Source organism: Eublepharis macularius, chromosome 2 (genome assembly GCF_028583425.1).
Source record: "Eublepharis macularius isolate TG4126 chromosome 2, MPM_Emac_v1.0, whole genome shotgun sequence".
Classification (NCBI taxonomy): Eukaryota; Metazoa; Chordata; class Lepidosauria; order Squamata; family Eublepharidae; genus Eublepharis; species Eublepharis macularius.
The window spans coordinates 210,569,163-210,590,785 of NC_072791.1; the positions used below are offsets into that span (position 1 = coordinate 210,569,163).

At 45.3% G+C, this 21,623-nt stretch overlaps 1 protein-coding gene across 1 annotated transcript in view; it reads right to left on the reverse strand.

The window, feature by feature from the left end:
• CPS1 (carbamoyl-phosphate synthase 1) overlaps nt 1-21,623 on the reverse strand; it is a 209,524-nt gene that overhangs the window by 121,518 nt on the left and 66,383 nt on the right. Inside the window, exons 12-16 of the mRNA XM_054971268.1 lie at nt 20,573-20,671; nt 17,536-17,631; nt 10,847-11,036; nt 7,529-7,686; nt 7,186-7,314 (exon numbers count right to left, since the gene is read on the reverse strand). Of these exons, the coding sequence (XP_054827243.1) occupies nt 7,186-7,314; nt 7,529-7,686; nt 10,847-11,036; nt 17,536-17,631; nt 20,573-20,671 (672 nt within the window). The remainder of the gene's footprint in view (nt 1-7,185; nt 7,315-7,528; nt 7,687-10,846; nt 11,037-17,535; nt 17,632-20,572; nt 20,672-21,623) is intronic.

The window sequence follows — 21,623 nt, forward strand, 5'->3', positions numbered from 1 at the left end:
CAAGCGAGTGAGGCATTTATACAGTACCAGTTACTGAACTTGGATCAATTCAACAAAAAGATGAACTTCCTCTGACAGTTTTGGACAGCGATGTCACTGCAAAGATGGCGCCTTTTGCTTTTCTGACAGTGTACATGCAGCAGGAAAGCTTTGAAATTAATGTAGTGGATTGTTTGAATGACAAATGAATGTGCCTCTGTATTTGTCATTTTTCCCAAACTGTAATTTTGTTGTGACTTATAAACTAAACAAATGAACCGACTTAGATACCAGAGTAATCACCAAGTAGATATTAGTCATCATTTGCTATCTTGTTTCCTTTTGCATGATGAGTAATTTTAGAAAGAAAAATAGGAAGGGAAACCGGGGAGGAAAAATAAGGAGAGAGGTGGAACAGGGAAAAGAATTTGTAGCCAGATTCTCAATTTAAAGCTTCAGCTTCATAAACCTCTGGTTTACTGAGAAGCAAGCATATCAAAGTGATAACGGGACATAAGCTGCACTGACTTCATAGAAGCCAATCCAATCATTGAGAAGATCAAGGCCTGAGGATGCCTGATGGGTTTTGTTCGTCAGTTTTTTATTTCAGTCATGAAGTGGAGAGTGCCCACAAATCATAGCTGACTTATGGTGACTCCTGGTGGGGTTTTAAGGCAAGAGACGAACCGAGGTGGTTTGCCATTGCTTGCCTCTGCAACTCTCATCTTCATTGGAGGTCTCCCCTCCAATTACTAATCAAGGCCAGCCTTGTTAGCCTCTGAGATCGCACGAGATCAGGCCACAAAAATGGAATCATGACGGGGTGACGTCAGGAAATCATGCCATGAAGACACCCTCGTTCCATGAGTTTTGCGAGATGTTAAAGGGTGTGAAAATGTCCCTGGGCTACCCAGGTCAAGGCATTTCAGTCGTAAGTGCCGAAATTGCGGCCCTCCCAGTCAGCCTGCTAGGCTGCTCTACCAGGGGCCGGGTTTGCTGCCGCAGAAGATGAAAGGCAGCCTGCTTTCCTGGGCATCCAGGCATCAGCTGGGGGGCGTAGCATCAGGCTTATTAGCTTGCTCCACCTCTCCAGCCCTCAGTCTGCATTTTGTGCTTGGCCCACCCACCTCTCCCCACGTGCAATGCAGGATTAGCCGGTCACTGTTGATCAGGGCAAGGTAGGAATTTTTTCTTCTTCCCTAATTGGCTCACTGGGGAGTTGTTTTTCACCTACCTTGCACTGCGGGAAAATTTAACTGGTGGTGCGGGGGTGATGTAAATAAGTTGGCCACTGGTGGGATAGGTTAAATAAGCGGGCCGGTGACCCCCTTGGCCCATTCCCTTTAGGCGGGAATAGGGGTCTGTCAGGAGCAGCCGGTGAGGCTGTACGGCTGCCAGCTGCGAGGGCAGACCGCCTGGTGGGACCCCTGGACAAGGCCGCCCCCAGGTTCCACAGCTGGTGGGGGTTGGTTCTTTAAAGGGGAACCACTGGCCTGGCCGCTGGGTCCCAGCCATCCTTTGGATGGAACAACCCCAGGGCAGTGGGGGTTCACCCAGACAGGTCAAGGCAGAGGTCCAGGGAGACCCCAGGGCTTGACCTGTACCACAGTTAGATCCCTTGCTGCATTGACGGGATATGTTATGTTTATTTAATAAAGTGGCCCTTGTTAAATCCCAATCTGGGCCGTTTCCAGACGGCTTACCTGGCTCCGGAACGTTGTGCCATCTTGTGGGGAAAACGCGAAATATCGCGTTTTCTCACGCGAGTTTTGCGCGACAAAACGCGATATTTCACGTTTTCCCCACAAGATGGCGCAACATTCCGGAGCCAGGTAAGCCGTCTGGAAACGGCCCTAGTCTCTGCCTCTGATTTCAACTGGGGGAGCAAATAAAATTATATTTAGCAGTTCAAATTCCCCCCAAATTCTTTACCACTTAACATACTGAAAGTCACTAGCTTAGAGGAGAAATCTATCAACTATAAGATCTAAATGGAACCTCCATGTTCTGAGTCATTCTGTCTCTGAATTTAGGTGCTGGAGACAAACAACAGGTTAAGCTTATGTTGAGTTTCCCAGAGGTATTTGTTCAGCCACTGTTGGAAACAGAAAGCTGGTTCAGATCAGTGTTTCCCAACCTGTGGGTCATGAGCCTGTGAAAGTGGGTCCCAATGTTTGGCATTTTTTAATGATTCATGGATGCACTTCTTTTTTCAAGTGAGTCCCCATCCTGATTAAATTTGAACTTCAGGGTCAATGTACCAAACAAGTTGGGGACCACTGATTTAGATGAACCTTGGTCTGTTCCTGCAAATTCTCTTCTGCTCAATTTGCATCAGAAAGATAACTCCCATATTTAGGAAGGCAGGCGGGCAGTTTGATTTCTAGCTTGCTCCCTCTGAGGCTGTAGACCTAATGATTTTTTGATCTAAAAAGTCGAGGATTAAACGTAGAACAATATCTCTTTAGAACTAGCAGAATCCAAGCCAATGCAAACTATCCAAATGAAGGCAGTCACATAGCACTTCCAAACAATGTTACTCAGAGGTTAGAATTTGGCATGCTTGTGATGGGAGCCAGTGTGGCCTTGTGGGAAGGATTTGGCCTGCACGGTCAGCAGATGATGATCTCTGGCTAAGAGGGCAAAGGGATGGTAGGAGGGGTGGAGGCAAGCATTTCATAAGGTTTTAATGTGCAAAGCTAGCACGGACTCTGGGGCATTATAACATGCCCCTGTATAAATCAATGCCCCTGTATAAATCAATGGTACGGCCTCATTTGGAATACTGTGTACAATTCTGGTCACCACACCTCAAAAAAGATATTATAGCACTGGAAAAAGTGCAGAAAAGGGCAACTAGAATGATTAAAGGGATGGAACACTTCCCCAATGAAGAAACGTTAAAGCGCTTGGGTCTCTTTAGCTTAGAGAAACAACGACTGAGGTGTGACATGACAGAGGTTTACAAGATTATGCATGGGATAGAGAAGGTAGAGAAAGAAGTATTTTTCTCCCTTTCTCACAATACAAGAACTCGTAGGCACTCAATGAAATTTCTCAGCAGTCGGGTTAGAATGGATCAAGTACTTCTTCACCCAAAGGGTGATTAACACATGGAATTCACTGCCACAGGAGGTGATGGCAGCTTCAAGCATAGACAGCTTCAAGGGGGGATTGGATAAACATATGGAGCAGAGGTCCATCAGTGGCTATTAGCTACAAGGCATAGATGGAACTCTCTGTCTAGGGCAGTGATGCTCTCTATTCTTGGTGTTTGGGGGGGCAATCAGTGGGAGGGCTTCTAGTGTCCCTTCCCCACTGGCAGACCTCCTGAGGACACCTGGTTTTTGGCCACTGTGTGACACAGAGTGTTGGACTGGATGAGCCATTGGCCTGATCCTACATGGCTTCTCTTATGGCTGCAGCAATTAATCCCCATATGCATTTTCCACAGCCACTGTACAGATGCAATGTATCAGAGAAATGCTGGTAATTGTGTCTTGATGTGTCATGGACAAAAAGAGTGCCTTAATGTATTCTCTAAAGGACCTCCCTGTCAGTCCAGGTCTCTGGACTAGGGTTACCAAGCTCTAGGCAGGGCCTGGAGTTCTCTGAGAATTACAACTGATCTTCAGATCACAGAGGTCAGTTCCCTTACAGGAAATGGCAGTTTGGGACAGCAGACTCTATGGCATCACATACATGCTGAGCTCCTTCCTTTCCTGAAACTCTTCCCTCTCCTGCCGCCACCTCCAAACCTTCAGGAATTTCCCAAACTGGAGTTGGCAACCCTACCAGTGCCCTATTCACATTCCTGCCCTGAAGCTTGGGAAGCTATTTGTGTAATGTGATCTCCTCCTGCAGCATGTGAGAGTAACTAATATGACCACATGAGGAAGAGTCAATTGGGTGGGTCTTTCCCATGGAACAGCACCCTGGATGAAAATCTCTGGGTATTTATGTCTTACTTTGTCTTACTGTAGCTTTTTGGGCAGAGAGTGGAATCAGATGCTTCTAGATGCCTTAACAACAACAACAACAACAGTTTATTTATATTCCACCCTTCAGGACAACTGAACGCCCACTCAGAGAGGTTTACAAAGTATGCTATTATTATCCTCATGATGACAATCACCCTGTGAGGTGGGTGGGGCTGAGAGAGCTCTGAGAGAGCTGTGACTGACCCAAGGTCACCCAACTGGCTTCAAGTGGAGGACTGGGGAAACAAACCCCACTCTCCAGATTAGAGTCCCACTGCTCTCAACCACTACACCAAACTGGCTTCAGTTTGTAAGGAGAGTACCAAGGGTCTTTTAGCAGTAGGGTCTTAACGGAGGATCTTTTTAAAAGCCAGACATTACAAAGCCTGAAAATATCTAATTGTCGCCGAATAACCACTTGGACAAAACCTTGCTAGAATCTCTTTGGTCCAACCTAATTCTTTTGGTTCATGGGGCATTACTCTCTCTCATCCCAATGCAAGACTGAACTCTATGACATTCATACCCCCAACTCCCATTTCAGTTTCTGAGAGGAAAGGAAAATACAGGCTATTATATTTCTTTTGACCTAAATTGCCGAGCCATTTGCTCAAATTAGGAGCCATTTCTAGCCGTACCCAATATCACTTTAATCATTCGCATTACCCAAGTCAATAGCAGGCAAAATGAAGGTGGCTCATTAGAGAGCATCAAGATATTTTTTCCTTAGAAAAAAATAAACCTCATCATCTATAACTGGAAAAGTCTATATTTAAAAATGGGAGAGCTTCAAGTGCTGTGGCAGAGGCAGCTTGTTTTTAACAGCTGAACCTGGAGTGATTTCTGGTGACCCGAATGCCCAGATTTTATCGGAATCAACTGCAAACTACATTCACAATTCTCGAAGCACAGTGTCATGGTGTTATTGTGCGTATAATAGAAGCGGGGCCTTTTGTTCCTCTGCCTCCTTTCCACAAGGAAACAGAAATCGCAGGGGGGAAATTCTGCTATCCCAAATTAGTGAGTTTTGTAGCTTGGGCCTAGACTTGCACATGGGAGTAGTTTCAGTTTGTTTTGTTTTGATTATTAGTTTTCAAAGGGATTGTTTCGTTATTGGGTTGTTTCGTATGATTTTGTTTTATCATTGTTTCTTTCGTTATTGTTGTTTCATTTTCATAATTTTATTTTGTTATTATTTCTAGAGTTACCATTCCCCTGCCCGGGGCAGGGGATCCCCTGCTCCCACCCTTCTCCCCCCCACCCCACCCCCCGCAGCCACTTACTTGGCTGGAGAGGGGGCATGCTCCCCAGGGCCCCCCTCAGGTGGTGCAGCCTGCCCCTGTGTGGGGGGGGGCGCGCTCCTGTGCCCACAGTGGCCCGTTTTGGGCGGAATTGTGCCCTGTAGCCTGCAAGCCGGCATAGGAGCCGGACGTTAGTGAGCCAAGTGCAAAGGTGCCATGGTGGCAGCAAGTGGGCCACATGAAGCTGCACCAAGAGGAGCACAGCAGCAGTGAGGACAAGGGTCAGCAAGGGAGCACCCTTTGACCTGCAGGGCCACCTTTGACCCACGTGATGATGTCACTTCTGAAGTGACGTCATCACGCGAGCCAGGACCGTGTGCATGTGGGCACACAAGAAGAAACCCAGGGTAAGTGCCAGGCTCCCAATCTCCCACTGGGAGAGTCCAGGGACCTGGCAACCCTAATTATTTCCCATTGGTTTCAGTGGAAGTACCCCCCCTTCCTTGGGTCTCTGCCCCTTTCTGGTTTTCTATCTGAACTGGTCAAAGCTCAAGGGGGTTGCAATACTCCACTATGGCATCTACTCTGCCAAATATCAGACAAATAGAATAAAGAGGTCCCCCTTTTTGTGGCAATGAAAGGTGCCCGTGCTTAACATTAAAGTCTATGAAAGAATGGATAGGCAACAATAACACCTAAAGCAGCTTGAGGAACTGGCACTGCCGTCGCTTAGCTTGAGGAACAGGAGCTAGAGTTTGGGGGTGGGGGACTTCCAGTGCTGGGCAGACTGCTACTACGGTTGGCTGCTGCTGCTGCTTTTTCAAAATTACCCCTTCGTCTCCCTCTCCCTTTCCCAGATCTTCCGCCAGCACATTCTTCCCACGGGAGCCAGAAGATTTCCTGCTAGCTGGGATGTGCTGTGCTTGGGGATAGATGTCTGATTAGATACTCTAATATGTGCATGAAATGTATGTAATTTTATTACTGGACTTTATGTGATAAAGTAAATAAAAGTGTTGTGATCGGGTTACACTTGAGACACCCAGACATACAACACATTAATTAAGTGTAATTCCCAAAGAACCACAACAGCTGAAGGGGTCACCATTGAAAATCAAAAGGGTCCAGTACACACTCAGGCAATATAGCCAGTCACACACGGGCTGATTCCGCGCACGTTGGATAATGCACTTTCAATGCACTTTATCAATCGTTTGAGGTGGATTTTTTGTTCCGCACACAAAAAAATCCGTTCCAAATGATCTATAAAGAGGATTGGAAGTGCATTATCCAACGTGTCCGGAATCAGCCACTGATAAAGAACTAATGAAGCTAGGATTGCCAGGTCCCCTTACCATCCCATTGGAAAGGGCGACCTGGCACTCACTTTTCTGTTCTTCTTTGCATGCGCACAATGCACAAAGCATGCGCACACTTCTGCACCTTCGTGATGACATCACATCCCAGAAGTGACATCATCATGAAGGGACAAGAGCGTGGGAGTGCTTTGCACTGGGCCTCCCCAAACCCTGTTCTCCCCACATTCCACCCCTCTACCCCCAAATCTCCAGGTATTTCTCAACCCAGCACTGGCAACTCAATCACAGCCCCGTATGCCTCAGGAACAGCAAAGGCCTTACTTGAGAACAGTGTTCTTCAGGGAGAGAGGGCTGAAAAGGCCTAAATCCCTAAGTAAGCTGAAGTAGTCATCTCCCAACAGGACTATCTCAGCCCTCATGAAGTTGAAGTAACACTACTGCCTACAGGCTCCCCGACTGAGGCCCTGCTGTTTAATAGACCCTTGTCTCTGGCTCCAAGCTACAATCCACATTTCCATTAGATTTCCATTGTCTGCTTGTCTGTTTGCTTGCCTGCCTGCCAGCTTAACCATCACTGGTCGGGACAGCAGTACTTCTCAGCCTAAAACCTGCACGTTGGGGCCATGTTTCCTTTATGGCCACGCTCCCAATAAATGATAACAATACCTTGGTACTGAGATCCGTCAGCTGTTCCTTGTCATGACATAAACCTGATCCTAGTCCACCCAGGGCATAAGCGGAGCGTATCATGACTGGATAGCCAATTTTCTCTGCTGCCTCCAAAGCCTCATCTATCTACAATAAGAAAAGAGCAAAATAAGATAAAAATAACGAGGACTACAAAGAGTTCTAAATTGGGCTGTAGCTAAGTGGCCCGTTAATACAATCCTGCTTCAAACAGCATTATGGATACAGATCAGGGCTGCAGTCGTTGCTCTGAGACCCTAATGAGATGGCCTATAGACCAGCTTTATCCAAGTTTCAGAATCTTTCAGATTGGTTGACGTACCGATTCCACAGCAAAGCTGGGAGCAATCTTCTCATTAATTTCATTGAGCTTGTTGGAAAACAACTGCCTGTCTTCTGTGGCCATGATGGACTCAACAGAAGTTCCAAGGACCTTCACTCCATACTCTTGGAGAATGCCGCGTTTGAACAGCTCCACTCCTGTACAAAGAATCAGTGAGCATGGTCAGCATAAAAGGAGAGAGGGGGGGGGACAACGGCTGGAAAATACTCCTGCAAGGAGAGATCATCATCCGCTGATCTGAGGCCCAATTCATGCACTTACTAACTCAGCAATCCTCTGCTAAAAAGATCCCCTTTCCACCTCCACCCTTCATATCATGTATTGTGTAATGTAGCATATTGTGGTGCGTGAAGTGTCTGTTCCACATGGATGCCTGGATATGTGTATGGCAGACCTGCACAATCCCTGCTTCCTACTGCTGTTGCCACTATTATGGAAAATTGACAGGGGGAAACGGATGTGTCATGACTGTAACCCTACATTCATTCCATTGTTCTATGTGTTGAACCACTGCTAATACTGTGCCTTGATTTCACGTTGCAGGTGCTCTAACCATCTCACCATCACTTTCGTCTCTCCCTCTGGCAGCCCGAGAACACAGCTGTGTTATCTCTTTCTTTGAAGCTCACTGAAGTGGCCTTGTACTGTCTGAAATGTTGCCATTTCTCTCGTGCCTCTTTGTCTTGTCTAGCTTGATGTATAAACTCCAGCAGAAGTTCCCAGACTCTTTCCCGCACGAACTTGTGGTTTGGGAGGGGAGAAATGTTTGAGTATTTAGAGCTGTACTTTTCTCAAGGTTCTGTTCCTATCAGGGAAGCGTGTACTGTGTGGATGCTTTCTTGCCTCTGAGTAATTCTATGGACATATATATGGAAAGATTGGATTTCTGAATAAAAACCATTTAACCAAGAGCTTGGACTTCTTGTTGCAATGGTACAGAGACCTGCTTACCATATCCTCTCATCCATAGCCTGACATTATGCAAGTTGCTGTCCAAATAATCAGTAGTATTTATAATCCACCCTATCCCCAAAGCCTTCAGGATGGTATCAGTATTTATCAGCATTAATGATTTACAAATGCAAATCACCTTAGAAATACTAGTCTACTACACAACTGATTAAAACCCTGTTCCAAGAGACTGCAGACATAATCCTTGGATACATTACAAGACTTTACACTGACATACTCATGTTCAGGGGTCATTTCGTAGAAAAAGAGCTGGAGGAACTCATTAGCATAACTCATTAGCACAACTCATTAGCATATGCCATGCCCCTTGCCATCACCGGAAGTGTGTCATTAGCATAACTGATTTGCATATGCCACACCCCCTGCCATCACCTATCCTGGCTGTTTTAGACCCAATCCTGGCCATTCAGGGCCGAATTTGGGCCCAAAATGGCAAAAAGGGACTGAAAATGGCCAAAAAGGGGCCCAAAATGGTCAGGATCAGGCCGCTGATGAGCAGAAGAGTGAACCACCACCTGTCAGAGGCCCGATCCGGGCCATTTTGGCCCCAATCCAGGCTGAAACGGGCTAAAAATGGCTGAGGGTCAGGTGGATGGGGCCACCTGACATGTGATCTCTTTGGGAAACTGCCAGAACCGCATTCCAGCACATTCCCCCTCGAAATGAGCCCTACTCATGTTTCTTTAGGTTTTGGGAAGACTTTAGACACAAAGCATTGGGAAGTGAAGTCTTTGCTAATAAGCTTACAGGCAGACGGCTACTGCAACACTTTGATATTGTTACATGTTCCCCGAGAAGTTCTACGGGTGGCACTACCAAAGTCAGGTGCCTTTGAATGAGAGATCACTTGAGGATTATGACGTAGTTGTAATATCGTATATCCTGATTAGATTACTGCCATGTGCTCTACATGGGGTTGCCCCTGTAAAGTGTTCGGAACCTTCAATTGGTACAAAATGCTCCAGCCAGGATGTTGACTGGAGTGCATAGGGAACATATCACTCCGGTTCTGACTCATTTACACTTGCTTCCAATATGTTTCAGGGCACAAGGCAAGCCCATACAGTTTGGGACCATATGTTGGTTTGGGACCAATATACTCCCTTATGAACGTACACAACCACTGCGTTCATCTTTGGAGGCCATGAGTCAGGAGCTCCCACCTTCTGAGATTAGACAGGTGGTATTCTGGGAGAGGGCCTTCTCAGTTGTGGCACCAAAACTCCTGAACTCTCCTAGAGAGATTTGCCTGTCTCCTTCTCTTGCTGTATTCTGCCAGTAGGTGAAGACTTTTTTGTTTTGCTTCACATTCCCATAGTGATCCCGCCTCACTCCCCAATGTTTTATCTATCATTTTTTATCTTTTGTATTTATTTTAAGATCTGGTTTTCCATTATTTTAATGATGCGTTTGCGTGTTGGTTTCAATGTTTTTTAAGATGAGATTTTGCATTTTATCTTTTAATTTGTTAGCTGCCTTCGTGGCCCTATGAAGGCAGAAAGGCGAGGTAAAAACCTTGTTACCAAATACATAAATAAATCTAATAGTGAGACCACCAGCCCCACCATGCAGATCAAAAATTCTTTGGTGCTCACTGGACTAGATTATATCTTATTGCCAGCCTGAGGAAACTTTCCACTAAAATATCAAAAGTTGAAGAAAAAATAATTGGGGGTTAATCTCTTGCTCACACACACACTTTCAGCAAAAAAATTATTCTGGCTGACAACCAACATGTTATTCAAGAATGTAAAAAATAGGAATAGGTTGGCAAAAGTACACAATGGATGAATGGATGAGATAATGGGGTAAGCTCCAGCGGCTACTGTTGTGGCTCGCCTTCATCCCAAGTCCTGGCCAGCCACCACATCAGAGGAGACAACAGACATAGCCCAACACATCACCTCCCTGACCCACTACCCAAAAGAAAAGCACATGAAGCTCCCATAAAGTGAGTCAGACCCTGGGTCTATCAAGGTCAGTATTCTGTACTCTGACTGGCAGGGTCACCGGTTAGGGGTCTTTCACATTTCCTACTACCTGCTTCAATGGTCAGCGCAAGTCTCCTGTGCACACATATTTAAAACCTGAAGCTACAAACCTGGTGATGGCATGTCACATGGAACCCTTGACTTGGGGAAGAGTGCTACAGATGTTAAAAACTTGCATATTTTCATTCTTGGTGAAGCCCAATGAAATATACTAGCCATAGTTCATTTCCAGTCCAATCTGAGTTTCCTATATTTGTGCCGTACTGAGAGTTGATGATGACGAGGATAAATCTCAACCACCGGTACAGAAAAGAGCATTCCTACCAGAACTTACCACAGTTGAGAGCGGTCTGCCCACCCATACCAAGAATTAGCCCATCGGGCCGTTCTGTTCTGATGACCTCCGTAACAAAATGCGGGGTGATAGGGAGAAAATAAACCGTGTCGGCCTGCTTTACGCCAACTTCGTTGGTCTGAACTGAAGCAATATTGGGGTTCATCAGGACAGTTTTCACATTTTCTTCCTGAAAGAATAATATTAAGGACCAGAGTTTCAATATGTATACTCTATGAAGTGAAAGACATAAAATACAGAGAAATGGAAGCCCAAGGCAGCAATCTTCAGTACACCCACTGGGATACCACTTCCTTTGAAACAAATGGTGTCTGTTCTTCCCCTTCAGTTGTTCAGCACTGAGGTGCCCCCAGTAGTTCGATTTCTTTTTAAAAATGAAATAGAACACTATGGACCCAAATCCATTATAGTTAGCGATGGCTAAGGGCCAAGCTAGAAGTGCAGTTTTTTAAAGGGTTGAGCCTGGGTTTCCTGTAGCTACACAGCAGCTTTGGAGAATAGCTGTTAAAAATAAAGGAGACCCTAAATGGCTTCAGAATGCCTCTGCGGGGGGAAAAGAGGGGCTCCTCACTCCCCCCCCCCAAGCCATTTCCCCTTGTCAAATAGCAGGGGAGAGAGATTTTCCCGTTTTTTCTTTTCCACATGGAATATTCTGTGTAAGCAGAGCAGTAAAAATGGGGGGGGGGCTCCTCCTGTGTTATTGTGACACAGGGAAATGTCTTGAGGGGGGAGGGGGAGCCCCTCCCTCCCCTGTGGAGGCATTCTGGGGGCATTTGGGCTCTCTCTTATTTTTTAACTGTCATTTACCTTTTAAATGCTGTATGGCTGTGGAAACCTGAGCCCAGACTCAACTCTTTAAAAACCTGCGTGTCCAGCTCGGCCCTCAGTTTCATTAAAACCAATGGAACAAATAGGTTATTACTAATTTAAGCCCCACTATTTTTAATGGGACTAGTCTTAACTGATTTTAGTAGGATCTCAGCCATCTATGATGCAGTGCATTGTGAATTTTGGAGGGCAGGGGAGTGAATATTGATGACTAACATAGTTTATAGCAGTTATTAACATTCTCATTGCTCTGCCCAGAGGATTGTTCCAAGAACTTTTAGCTATCATGTTTTCACTAAGAGAGAGAAATGGAATCAGACCTTGCCTTTTAAATCAGTTTTGAAATTGTGGTGGAGAGTGCCGTCAAGTCATAGCTGACTTATGGTGACCCCCTGGTGAGGTTTTCATGGCAAGACACTAACAGACACGGTTTGCCATTGCCTGCAACCCTGGTCTTCGTCGGAAGTCTCCCATCTAATTTCTAATCAAGGCCAACCCTGCTTAGCTTCGGAGATCTGATGAGATCAGCCTCACCTGGGCTATACAAGTCAGGGCCTGTTTTGAACTACCAGGCCCATATTAGTATATGAAAGGACATAAACTGATCCATACAGCAGCCATGACTAATTTGGGGACAACTTCTTGGACTCTTCATTGCCACCCCATGAACAACAATACAGAAAGATACAGTGGAAGGAGAATGCAGTGGACCCTCCCCCACAACCCCCATGATTACATGTAAGTATAAGCCTTCCAGGGGAAAGAGGAAAGAGAGCAAGAAAATGTTTTCTCCACTTCCTGAATGTCTTCACTTCTGTTTTCACCCCACTGGGACAAATAGAGGGGAAAGTCTTTTAAAAAGATGGTTTTTCATTGCCCTGGCAGTTCTTTAGACAGTAGCATGCACACCGAGTACCAGCGGTTATAGTTTCAGAGGTGTGAACTTATGCTGTGTCAAAAACAGACTCAAGAAACTGTTCTAATTATCTAAGATCAATGCTAATTTAATGCTAATGCTATCCTATTCTAGAGAGGAAGACAAATTTACAAGCAACCTCCATTCTGACATGCACCAGAGAGTGCATGATAATTGTGGTCCTTGGCTATGAATTCTGGACTACGCTATTAATATCGCTAAAGAAAGTAGGGTAGGCAAGTAATCTGTACAACACAGAACGTTGACAAATCCACGAATCTATTTTATGGGGAAACATTCTAACATAAAAGCTACAGGCACATTTTTCAAATGCAAATGCGCCCGCTTTGTAATAAATGTGCTGCGCTTCGATTTCTGCTTCCTGCTTTTTCCATGGCCATTCTTGCAAACTGACACGGGCTCACAGAGCCAGTTGATGTTTGGCTGTATGGTAATGGCTGCGCTGAGCTGTCTTCCAAGCACCTGATTAAAGCGGGTCCCAAATGAACAAAATGGAAGGCAAATAACAATCTTGCAATGCTCCACTCACACAAACTGCCTGGGCTTCACAAGCTATTGTAAATGATGCTGCCAGAGGCAAGGTCTCCGAGAGCAAGAGTCGCCTCTGGAATGGCTGATTAGCCCCAAGATCAAAGCAGCTGCCGGGTGGTGGGAGAAGGAAGGTCAAGCCGGCAGGATTGGCTGGGAAATAGAACTTTTCTTAAATGTGAAAGAAGAGGACCAGAGAGGCAGGGAACGGGAGAGCATCTCTTTTAGAAGACAGGCCTCCCTTTAGAGAGCAAGGCAATCTTTGTGGAGGGAAGCTGCCTCCGACCTGTTTTCTCATTTGGGTTGATATTTCTTGGTAGCATCACAGTCTAGCAGTGCCTTCACACAGGCTGGCTGCAGTCTGGATTCATATGGATCCAGGCTGTGCAGCGGTACTCACTCTATGGCACATGGAGAGCAACATTCACAATTACCATCTACTGAAAGCACCAGATGACAGCTGAATGCCTTCGGTGCCATTCCGCCAAACGTACCCATACAATAGATATAACTATTAACAGGGCTTTTTTTCTGGGAAAAGAGGTGGTGGAACTCAGTGGGTTGCCAGCACAGGGGGCAACTCTTGGTGGGAGGTAGTACCCCTGGTACCACATGCATGTGCACAAAGTGCGTGCATGCTCCCAGGACCACACAATGATGTCACTTTGGGTCAGCTGGAACAAGGGAGACGTTTTTTAAAGTTTAAATCGCCCTCGGCGAAAATGGTCACATGGCTGGTGGGCCCGCCCCCCTGCTCTCCAGACAGAGGGGAGTTTACATTGCCCTCCATGCCACTCAGCATGGAGGGCAATCTAAACTCCTTTCTGTCTGGAGATCAGGGGGCGGGGCCACCAGCCATGTGACCATTTTCAAGAGGTGCCGGAACTCCATTCCACCGCGTTCCTGCTGAAAAAAAGCCCTTATTAATATTAAATGTTATTATAACTACAGCTGTTTAATTGTCAGAGTACCTCCATGGATATAGGGCTGTCTCTGCCACTGCTGAAACTTAGCCAACCCATGTGTATCCGAAGTGAGGGAACGGCTTCCCTCTCTGCCTTCATGCTGTCTCATCAGGCAAGGTCAGGCAAGAGAGTGAGATCACCAGGGCATCTGGAGAAAGGCCAGCTGGCCCTGGTGAAAGGGGAGTAAAACCACCACCACCCCACTATGTCCAGCATGTCCTACTGTCCTACTGATGGTGGTCTGATGTCTGTCCTACTGATGGTGGTGGTTTTATTCTATCTTATCAACAGCCAGTTTGCTCTCCTCCCAGCAGCCACCCAGGTGCTAAGATAAGAGGGCAGAGGCTGCAAAGAAGAATGGGAGATTTTGGGTGAGGAAGGACCCTTTACTCTGATCCCTGGCATCTCACTCTCAGCACAGGGAGCATCGCAGCTTACTCATTCTCCAGCTGTTTCAAGTCACTTGCCAACCACCAGCTTGCCAAGCAACAGCCTTGCCCATTTCCCTGGAATTTTAGATGGGTGCCACATTGGGGAACAGTGCACATAAGAGTCACAGGTAGGGGTGTGCGCTTCGGGTTCCTGGTTTGGAAAAAAACCCAAACCAGGCCTGATTTGTAAAGATTTGTTATTTCCGAATCAGGGCCAGCATGATGGCCCCGATTTGCTGCTGCCCTGGTGCAGGCCGCTGCTTCAGCCTCTGCAATGGCGGCAGCGGCGGCATTAGCTGCCACCCTGGTGCAGGCCGCCACTTCAGCCTCTGCGGTGGCCTGGATGGCAGCAGCATTCACTACTGCCCTGTTGCCGGCTGCCGCTTCAGCCTCTGTGGTGGCATGGGTGGCAGCGGTGTTTGCTGCTGCCCTGCCAGCCACCACAGAGGCTGAAGTGGCGGCGCAGGCAGCGGCAGCGCTGGCTGCAGCCTTCCCCGCTGCCCTGCTGGCCACAGCGGTGGCAACAGAAGGCCTGCTCCGGCCTTCAAGGTAAGTGAGGTTGGGGGAAGGGGGGCTTGTGGGGGAGGTGAGAATCTCTCTTCGGTATGCTCCAAATCATTCAAAGCATACCAAAGTGATTTCCAAAAACCCGAACCCAAAGCAGCTTGCCACTTCGGGTTTTAGGTTATTCCAAATCGTTTTCCCGCTTCAGAAAATCCAATGCAGGAAAACTGAATCTTTTCCCCACTGCACACCCCTAGTCACAGGTGGCATGTCAGGTGGCTCCCAAGCCACAGTGTGAGTTGTATTGTCGAAGGCTTTCACAGCCGGAGAACGATGGTTGTTGTGGGTTTTCCGGGCTGTATTGCCGTGGTCTTGGCATTGTAGTTCCTGACGTTTCGCCAGCAGCTGTGGCTGGCATCTTCAGAGGTGTAGCACCAAAAGACAGAGATCTCTCAGTGTCAGTGTGGAAAAGATGTTGGCAGGTCATTTGTATCTACTCAGGAGGGGTGGGGTTGAGCTGAGTCATCCAGTAAGAGTTTCCCAGGGTGTGGAATGCTAATGGCGGGAGGCTTCACTGTATCCTGAGGAGGTTCTTTTGCATATGGATTGGTACTTGATGTGCTAATCTTCTCTGCAGGGCTATTGTCGAGTATAGAGTGTTTTGTTAGCCTGGTGTTTCCAGTTCTGAAAAACAGCACCCTTTTTGTTTCATTGATTTGATGTCATTGCCAGCATTAGAAATGTTAAAGAATGACTAACGGAGAATTCAGTGTCCTGCAAACTTTTGTAAAGTATTATTTTTAGACACTAAGTTGTATCACTTGCAAGTTTTGGGCTGCAAAGAATGCTGCAACGTGTGCTCCTTGATCTACATATCTACCTGCAGGAAAGATTTTTTTTCGCCTTCCTTATAAATAACATTCAATATATATATATATATCCCCCTTCAGGACAACTTAACACCCACTTAGAGTGGTTTACAAAGTGTGTTATTATTATCCTCACGAGGTGGAGGTGGGGCAGAGAGAGCTTTGGAGGAGCTATGTGACTGACCCACAGTTACTCAGCTGGCTTCAAGCAAAGGAGTGGGGAATCAAACCTGGCTGTCCAGATTACAGTCCTACCACTCTTAACCACTACACCAAACTGGCTCTTAACCACTACACCAAACTGTTACAGAATACCTGAAACACAATCCAGCCATCACTGTGTATCTTTAGGGATATGCCTTTAAGCACTGCTGTCGAGGTGATTTAAAAAACAAAAAAAACATACGAGGAATCCCACAGCAAAGCAGAGAAGATTTCAGTCATTACAGTAGTAAAATGTTACTCCTGCTGCTGTTGCAGTTACTAATAAGATAATGCATACATTTTAAATAATATTATTATCATACCACAGCACCATGGACAATTCTCCCGTTAAAATCAATGGGATTTAAAAATGAGTAACTGTGAGCCAAGCTACAAGTGACGCCTTACACAGGTTGGACATTTGTCAGCTTCCCTCAAGTTTTGATGGGAAATGTAGGCATCCTGGTTTTACAGCTTGGCTCTCCATTACAGCTGCAAGACCAGGATGCCTACATTTCCCATCAAAACTTGAGGGAAGCTGACAAGTGTCCAACCTGTGTAAGGCGTCACTTGTAGCTTGGCTCTGTGTCTGGATCATGCCCAGTTTCTGGTGGAATTATACTGTGATCTTTATGTTCTCTCCTAATTTTACAGTATAGTGTATTGCTATTCCCCTCCAGCATGCAGCTTCGATATGTTGGAAGACATAAGTGATGAAAGAACCCTTACATGTGAGTTTGCTTGGCAAAGTTCAGCCATCCATTCCAGAAAACCTCATAATCATATCAGCTCCAGAGCGGTTCCCTCCCAAATACTGTATCTTGGAAATAGTTTCCAGCTTTCAAAGCCTGTCATGTGTTACAGGACTTTTGTTACAGATGAGATCATAATATCCAGTTTTTGTAAGGTCCCTGAAAGATTAGCAGTTCATTGGGAAAGTATACAGAATTCTAGAACATCTCCCTTATGTCTTCTGCTCTGGTTCACACAGGAACTTATCTTCCATTTATTATTACACCACTTTAAACATTTCTCAGTCCCCCAGTCTAGGAACAGAGCAACAGAATTTGACGGAAGATCCCAATCTGAATGCAGTAAATAATGAATATATTTTTCCACAATAAATCAGAGAGATTGAAGCACAAGCCATTTACAAGAACTGTATTGGTCACATTTATTAAAAATAGAATCAGATGACATCCCACAGTCAGGTAGGATAAGAAAAGTTTTTCTTCCCCAACTGAATAATGTTGTCAATTCTTCCATTACCTAATTTGTATGTGTGTTCAAAAATTAAAACTACGCAAAATGAACAGCTGCCTAAATAATTGCACCAGCTGCTACATGTAGGGTGCTGGGACAGTGATGAAAGATTCTAAAACTTCAGGGTCCACAATCTCACCTTCATGGCCTTGACAGCTTGTGATCCAGAATAATCAAATTCTCCAGCTTGACCAATCGACAAGCCACCAGATCCCAGGATCAGGACTTTGGAAACCTGAAAGCAAGCAGTAGATCAATACAACGGCAGCAACGTCAAGTCCAGTACTGGCCTTCAGGTAATGGCAGGGCGTAAGTGTATCTGCACCGATTCTCCCTTTCACATTTTTATCCGGCTGATACTAGAAGGGTCTCCTTTTCTCCCAGACTGTTGATTGCATGTTTACTGCCCAAGATTAGACAAAATAGAAGAGTCCAGTAGCACCTTAAAGACTAACCAACTTTACTGTAGCATAAGCTTTCGAGAACCACAGCTCTCTTCGTCAGATTAGACAGGAATTCTTTAGCATGCCATCCTGTTATTGGAAGCATAATCTGCTAGTACACAGTTTGCATTAATGGCCACTACAGTCCTAGTTCAGTAAACCTCAGTCCAACGGGAGTAAAGCAAAATTGGCTAATGCAGCAACTGCTTGCCAACAACAGATTCAGTCTTAGGATGGCAGCTCTTCACAGGTCCAATCTTAGGATGGCAGCTCTCAAGTGGGTGAACTGGCTGGGGATAACCTGTCCATCTGCTGCTTGCAATGAGCAGCTGCATGGCTACTTCTCATGAGTAAGCACTCCATCTGCCTGCTAGTTCAAGAAGCAAGCTTGCTGACAGCAATGTTCCTTACAATACTTATCAGGACAGTATTCATTCATTCATTCATTCATTCATCTTTTTAATTAATTTATACCCCACCTTTCTCCCTAAGCAACTTACATCATTCACCTCTCCTCCATTTTTTCCTTGCTACCTGTGAGGCAGGTTAGGCTGAACGTATGTGACTGGTCCAAGATCTCCCACTAAGCTTCCAATGGCAGAGCGGAGAATTGAACCTGAGTCACCCTGATCCTAGTCTATCACTCTTGCTACCACACCACACTGGCTCTCATACTGATGAGGCCTGTCATCAACCTGACCCATTTCCATGTTTGGTCCAGTAATCATACTGTTCCCTCTCCAACCAATCAATCAAGTAAATTCTGTGGGGGGGAAAACCTTAAATATTCAGAATAAAAGATATAAGCAATGCAAATAAATATACAGACAACTTGAAAAATTTGCATAAAGGATTTTCTGCCATGAGTAGAAGTTTCTGCCATGTGTTGAAGTTGTCTTGATACTAAATACCATCTTTCATGGCAGAGACTTTATTTATGATTGATACACAAAAAAAGGAAGAGCTCTGTAGAGAATCCAGCAATTCAACCCACACTGAGTGTACTCTTCACTACATGGTGCTTAGGTTGCCTTTGAGATGATACTTATGTGAACTTCTACTTGCTGCTGATGGAAAAGAATGGCAGAAGAGAGATGTCTGTAGTGCAAAGAAGCATTCTGATCAATATAGATTTTACATTTGTGTCATGCAGTTTCACGCAAGGGTCACTTCCAGGGTTGTGCATGAAAGGATTCACAGACTCTCCTGGCGAGGTGCAGAACAAAATATGGAGCCAAAGCATTAGGCACCCGTTCCTTGATTCACAATTAGAGATGGGCACAAACCGGAAAAAAACCTGAACCATGCGGTTTGTGGTTCGTCATATTCCATGAACTACGAACTTTCACGAACCTGCCCCAGTTTACGAACTGGTTCATTTGGTTCATGAAAATGTCACATCCAGGTCAGCAAATCGTCACTTTCGGGTCAGCAGAAGGTCATTTCTGGGCCAGCAGAAGGTCACTTCTGGGCCAGCAGAAGGCCACTTCCGGGTCAGCAGAAGGTCTGCAGGAAGCCCATCCTGGTGCCTAGGAAACTGATTGATCGGCGTCAGGCTGTCTGCAGTGATGAACCAAAAAACAAACCAAATGAACCAGCCTGAAGTTTGTGGCGGTTCATCAGAAATGGGCTCTGACGAACCGCCAGTTCACAAACCATGAACCGGCCTGGTTCATCACAAGCTTTGGTTTGTATTTCGGTTCATGCCCATCTCTATTCATAATACAATCGTAAGCAGAGTATTTCCAGTATAACTCTGCTTAGGACTGCACTAGTACCACGATATGTGCTGAAGTTGGAAAGATGAACTGCATAAGCTTCGTGACCAGGGTTTGGCCCAGAATTTCCAGCTATACTGCCAGAATCTAACATCTCTGCACCCTAAGAATCACCCTCCCTTTGTTTACCCACAGACTTGGAGCATTAGCAAGAAGGAAATTCCATTTTTCCAACTCATCTTTTGATTCAAGCTCTAAGACTAGTAAGTGAATCCATTTTAATCTCATTTGGCAAAATGTGAGAATAACTATCCTTGATGTACAACGAATTTGTTGATTGTGACGCCATTTTATAGGCAAGCATGCTTCAATGTGATTGGCCACAGCTCTTGTGTTACATAATTGGTTCAAATCCCAGATGCTCTGTGGGAGGAAATATTATGAATACAGACATTTTCATTTATTTACTATATTTACATCTTGCCCCTCTACCGAAGCATTCCATAGTGGCCTTGGGCCTGGATTCCAATGGCTTCTCCTCCAATGTTTTGGTCAGCTATCTGTAGCTTTTTATCACTTTTCCATCTATGAGGTGGGAATTACACAGAGCTATGCTAAGCACTTGTGTGTGTGCTATGTGCTGTCAAGTTGCCTATGACCTATGACATCCTATCATTAACAGGTTTGCTTACTGCCTGCTTCTGCATAGCAAACCTGTCTCCCATCCAAATATTCACCAAAGCTGATCCAGCTGAGCTTCCGAGAGCTCATGAGATCTGGCTAGCCTGGGCTACACCGGTCAACATGGGACTGGCCACAGAAAAACTCCTGGCCTTCATCCTAGAATTCCAAATTGGAAGGAGTAACAAAACTGGGACATCTTTTATAAGAAGCTTCAGTTTTGCAAAGTCCTAGGGACTTGTTCTGCATACTGCATTCTGCCTCATCTCTTTCAATAACAGCTCCAGTCACTGGATGATTGATGGCTAAACAAAAAGCACATTAATAAACTGACCTCAGCTCTTGAAGTTACCGGGGTGGCCTTGGGTAGCACTGAAGCGACGCTGGTACTTTTCCCCTTCTTGATCAGTGAAATAAATGAATCAAATAAAAACTAGGAAAAATAAAGAAAATGAATATCAGCATGGAAGAAAGGACTGAATGCATGATGGAAAGCTATTTTTGTTACAAGACCCTCCCCCAAGGCCAAATTCTTTTTATCCTAATGGGAGTTTTACTGCTGAAAGTTGTGCCATGCTTATTCCAGCTACTGCATATTTCCCTTGCTGTAAAGTGGTGCTATGTCTCACCATAGCACAAGAAGCAGCTGATAGAAGACTCTTTATCATTTAGTATACCTGCACCATTAGTAAAAGCACATGTGAAGACCCACAAAGCTTCCCTTTTGTTTTTGAAGAGTGGTTTTCTGCTGTGAGACAGGATTCGTGGATCTCTCTTTTTTTTAAAAAAAAATTACTTTATTACAGCAAACAAGCAAAAGTTCACATAAAGAAACAAAAACATAAAAACAAAAACAAATAAACAAGAACATAGAGGGAGACATGCCATTTAAACATTTTACAGAATTTTTTTTCTTAGTACTTAGTAACTCTTCCGTAATACCCATATCTTAACTAAACATATAATTTTGACTTTACTGCGAAGATATCTACATTTTTCCCCACTTACTTCAGCCTATCATTTGTTGCCAACCGTATAACTCTAATTTTCAAATCCACAGATCATTAGTTCTGACTTCTCTTTTATATACAGAACGTCCATGAAAGGTTTCCAGATCTTCACAAAATTTGCTGTCGTTTTGTCCCTAGGATTCGTGGATCTCATTCCCCAACATTATGTGCGTTGTGGAGCATTTGCAGAAGCTCTTGTGCATGTGGGCTTCTCCATTCACCTCAATGAATGGAGCCTTACAGGACAGTGCCAAAAACTCATGGAAACGTTGAACCCATAATAGATGGACCGGATGAGTGCGCAAGAAGATGGTCTGTTGAAAAGGATGCTTGCTCCCCTATTTTTCTAGGTCCACCGTGGTCTCTGGCCACATA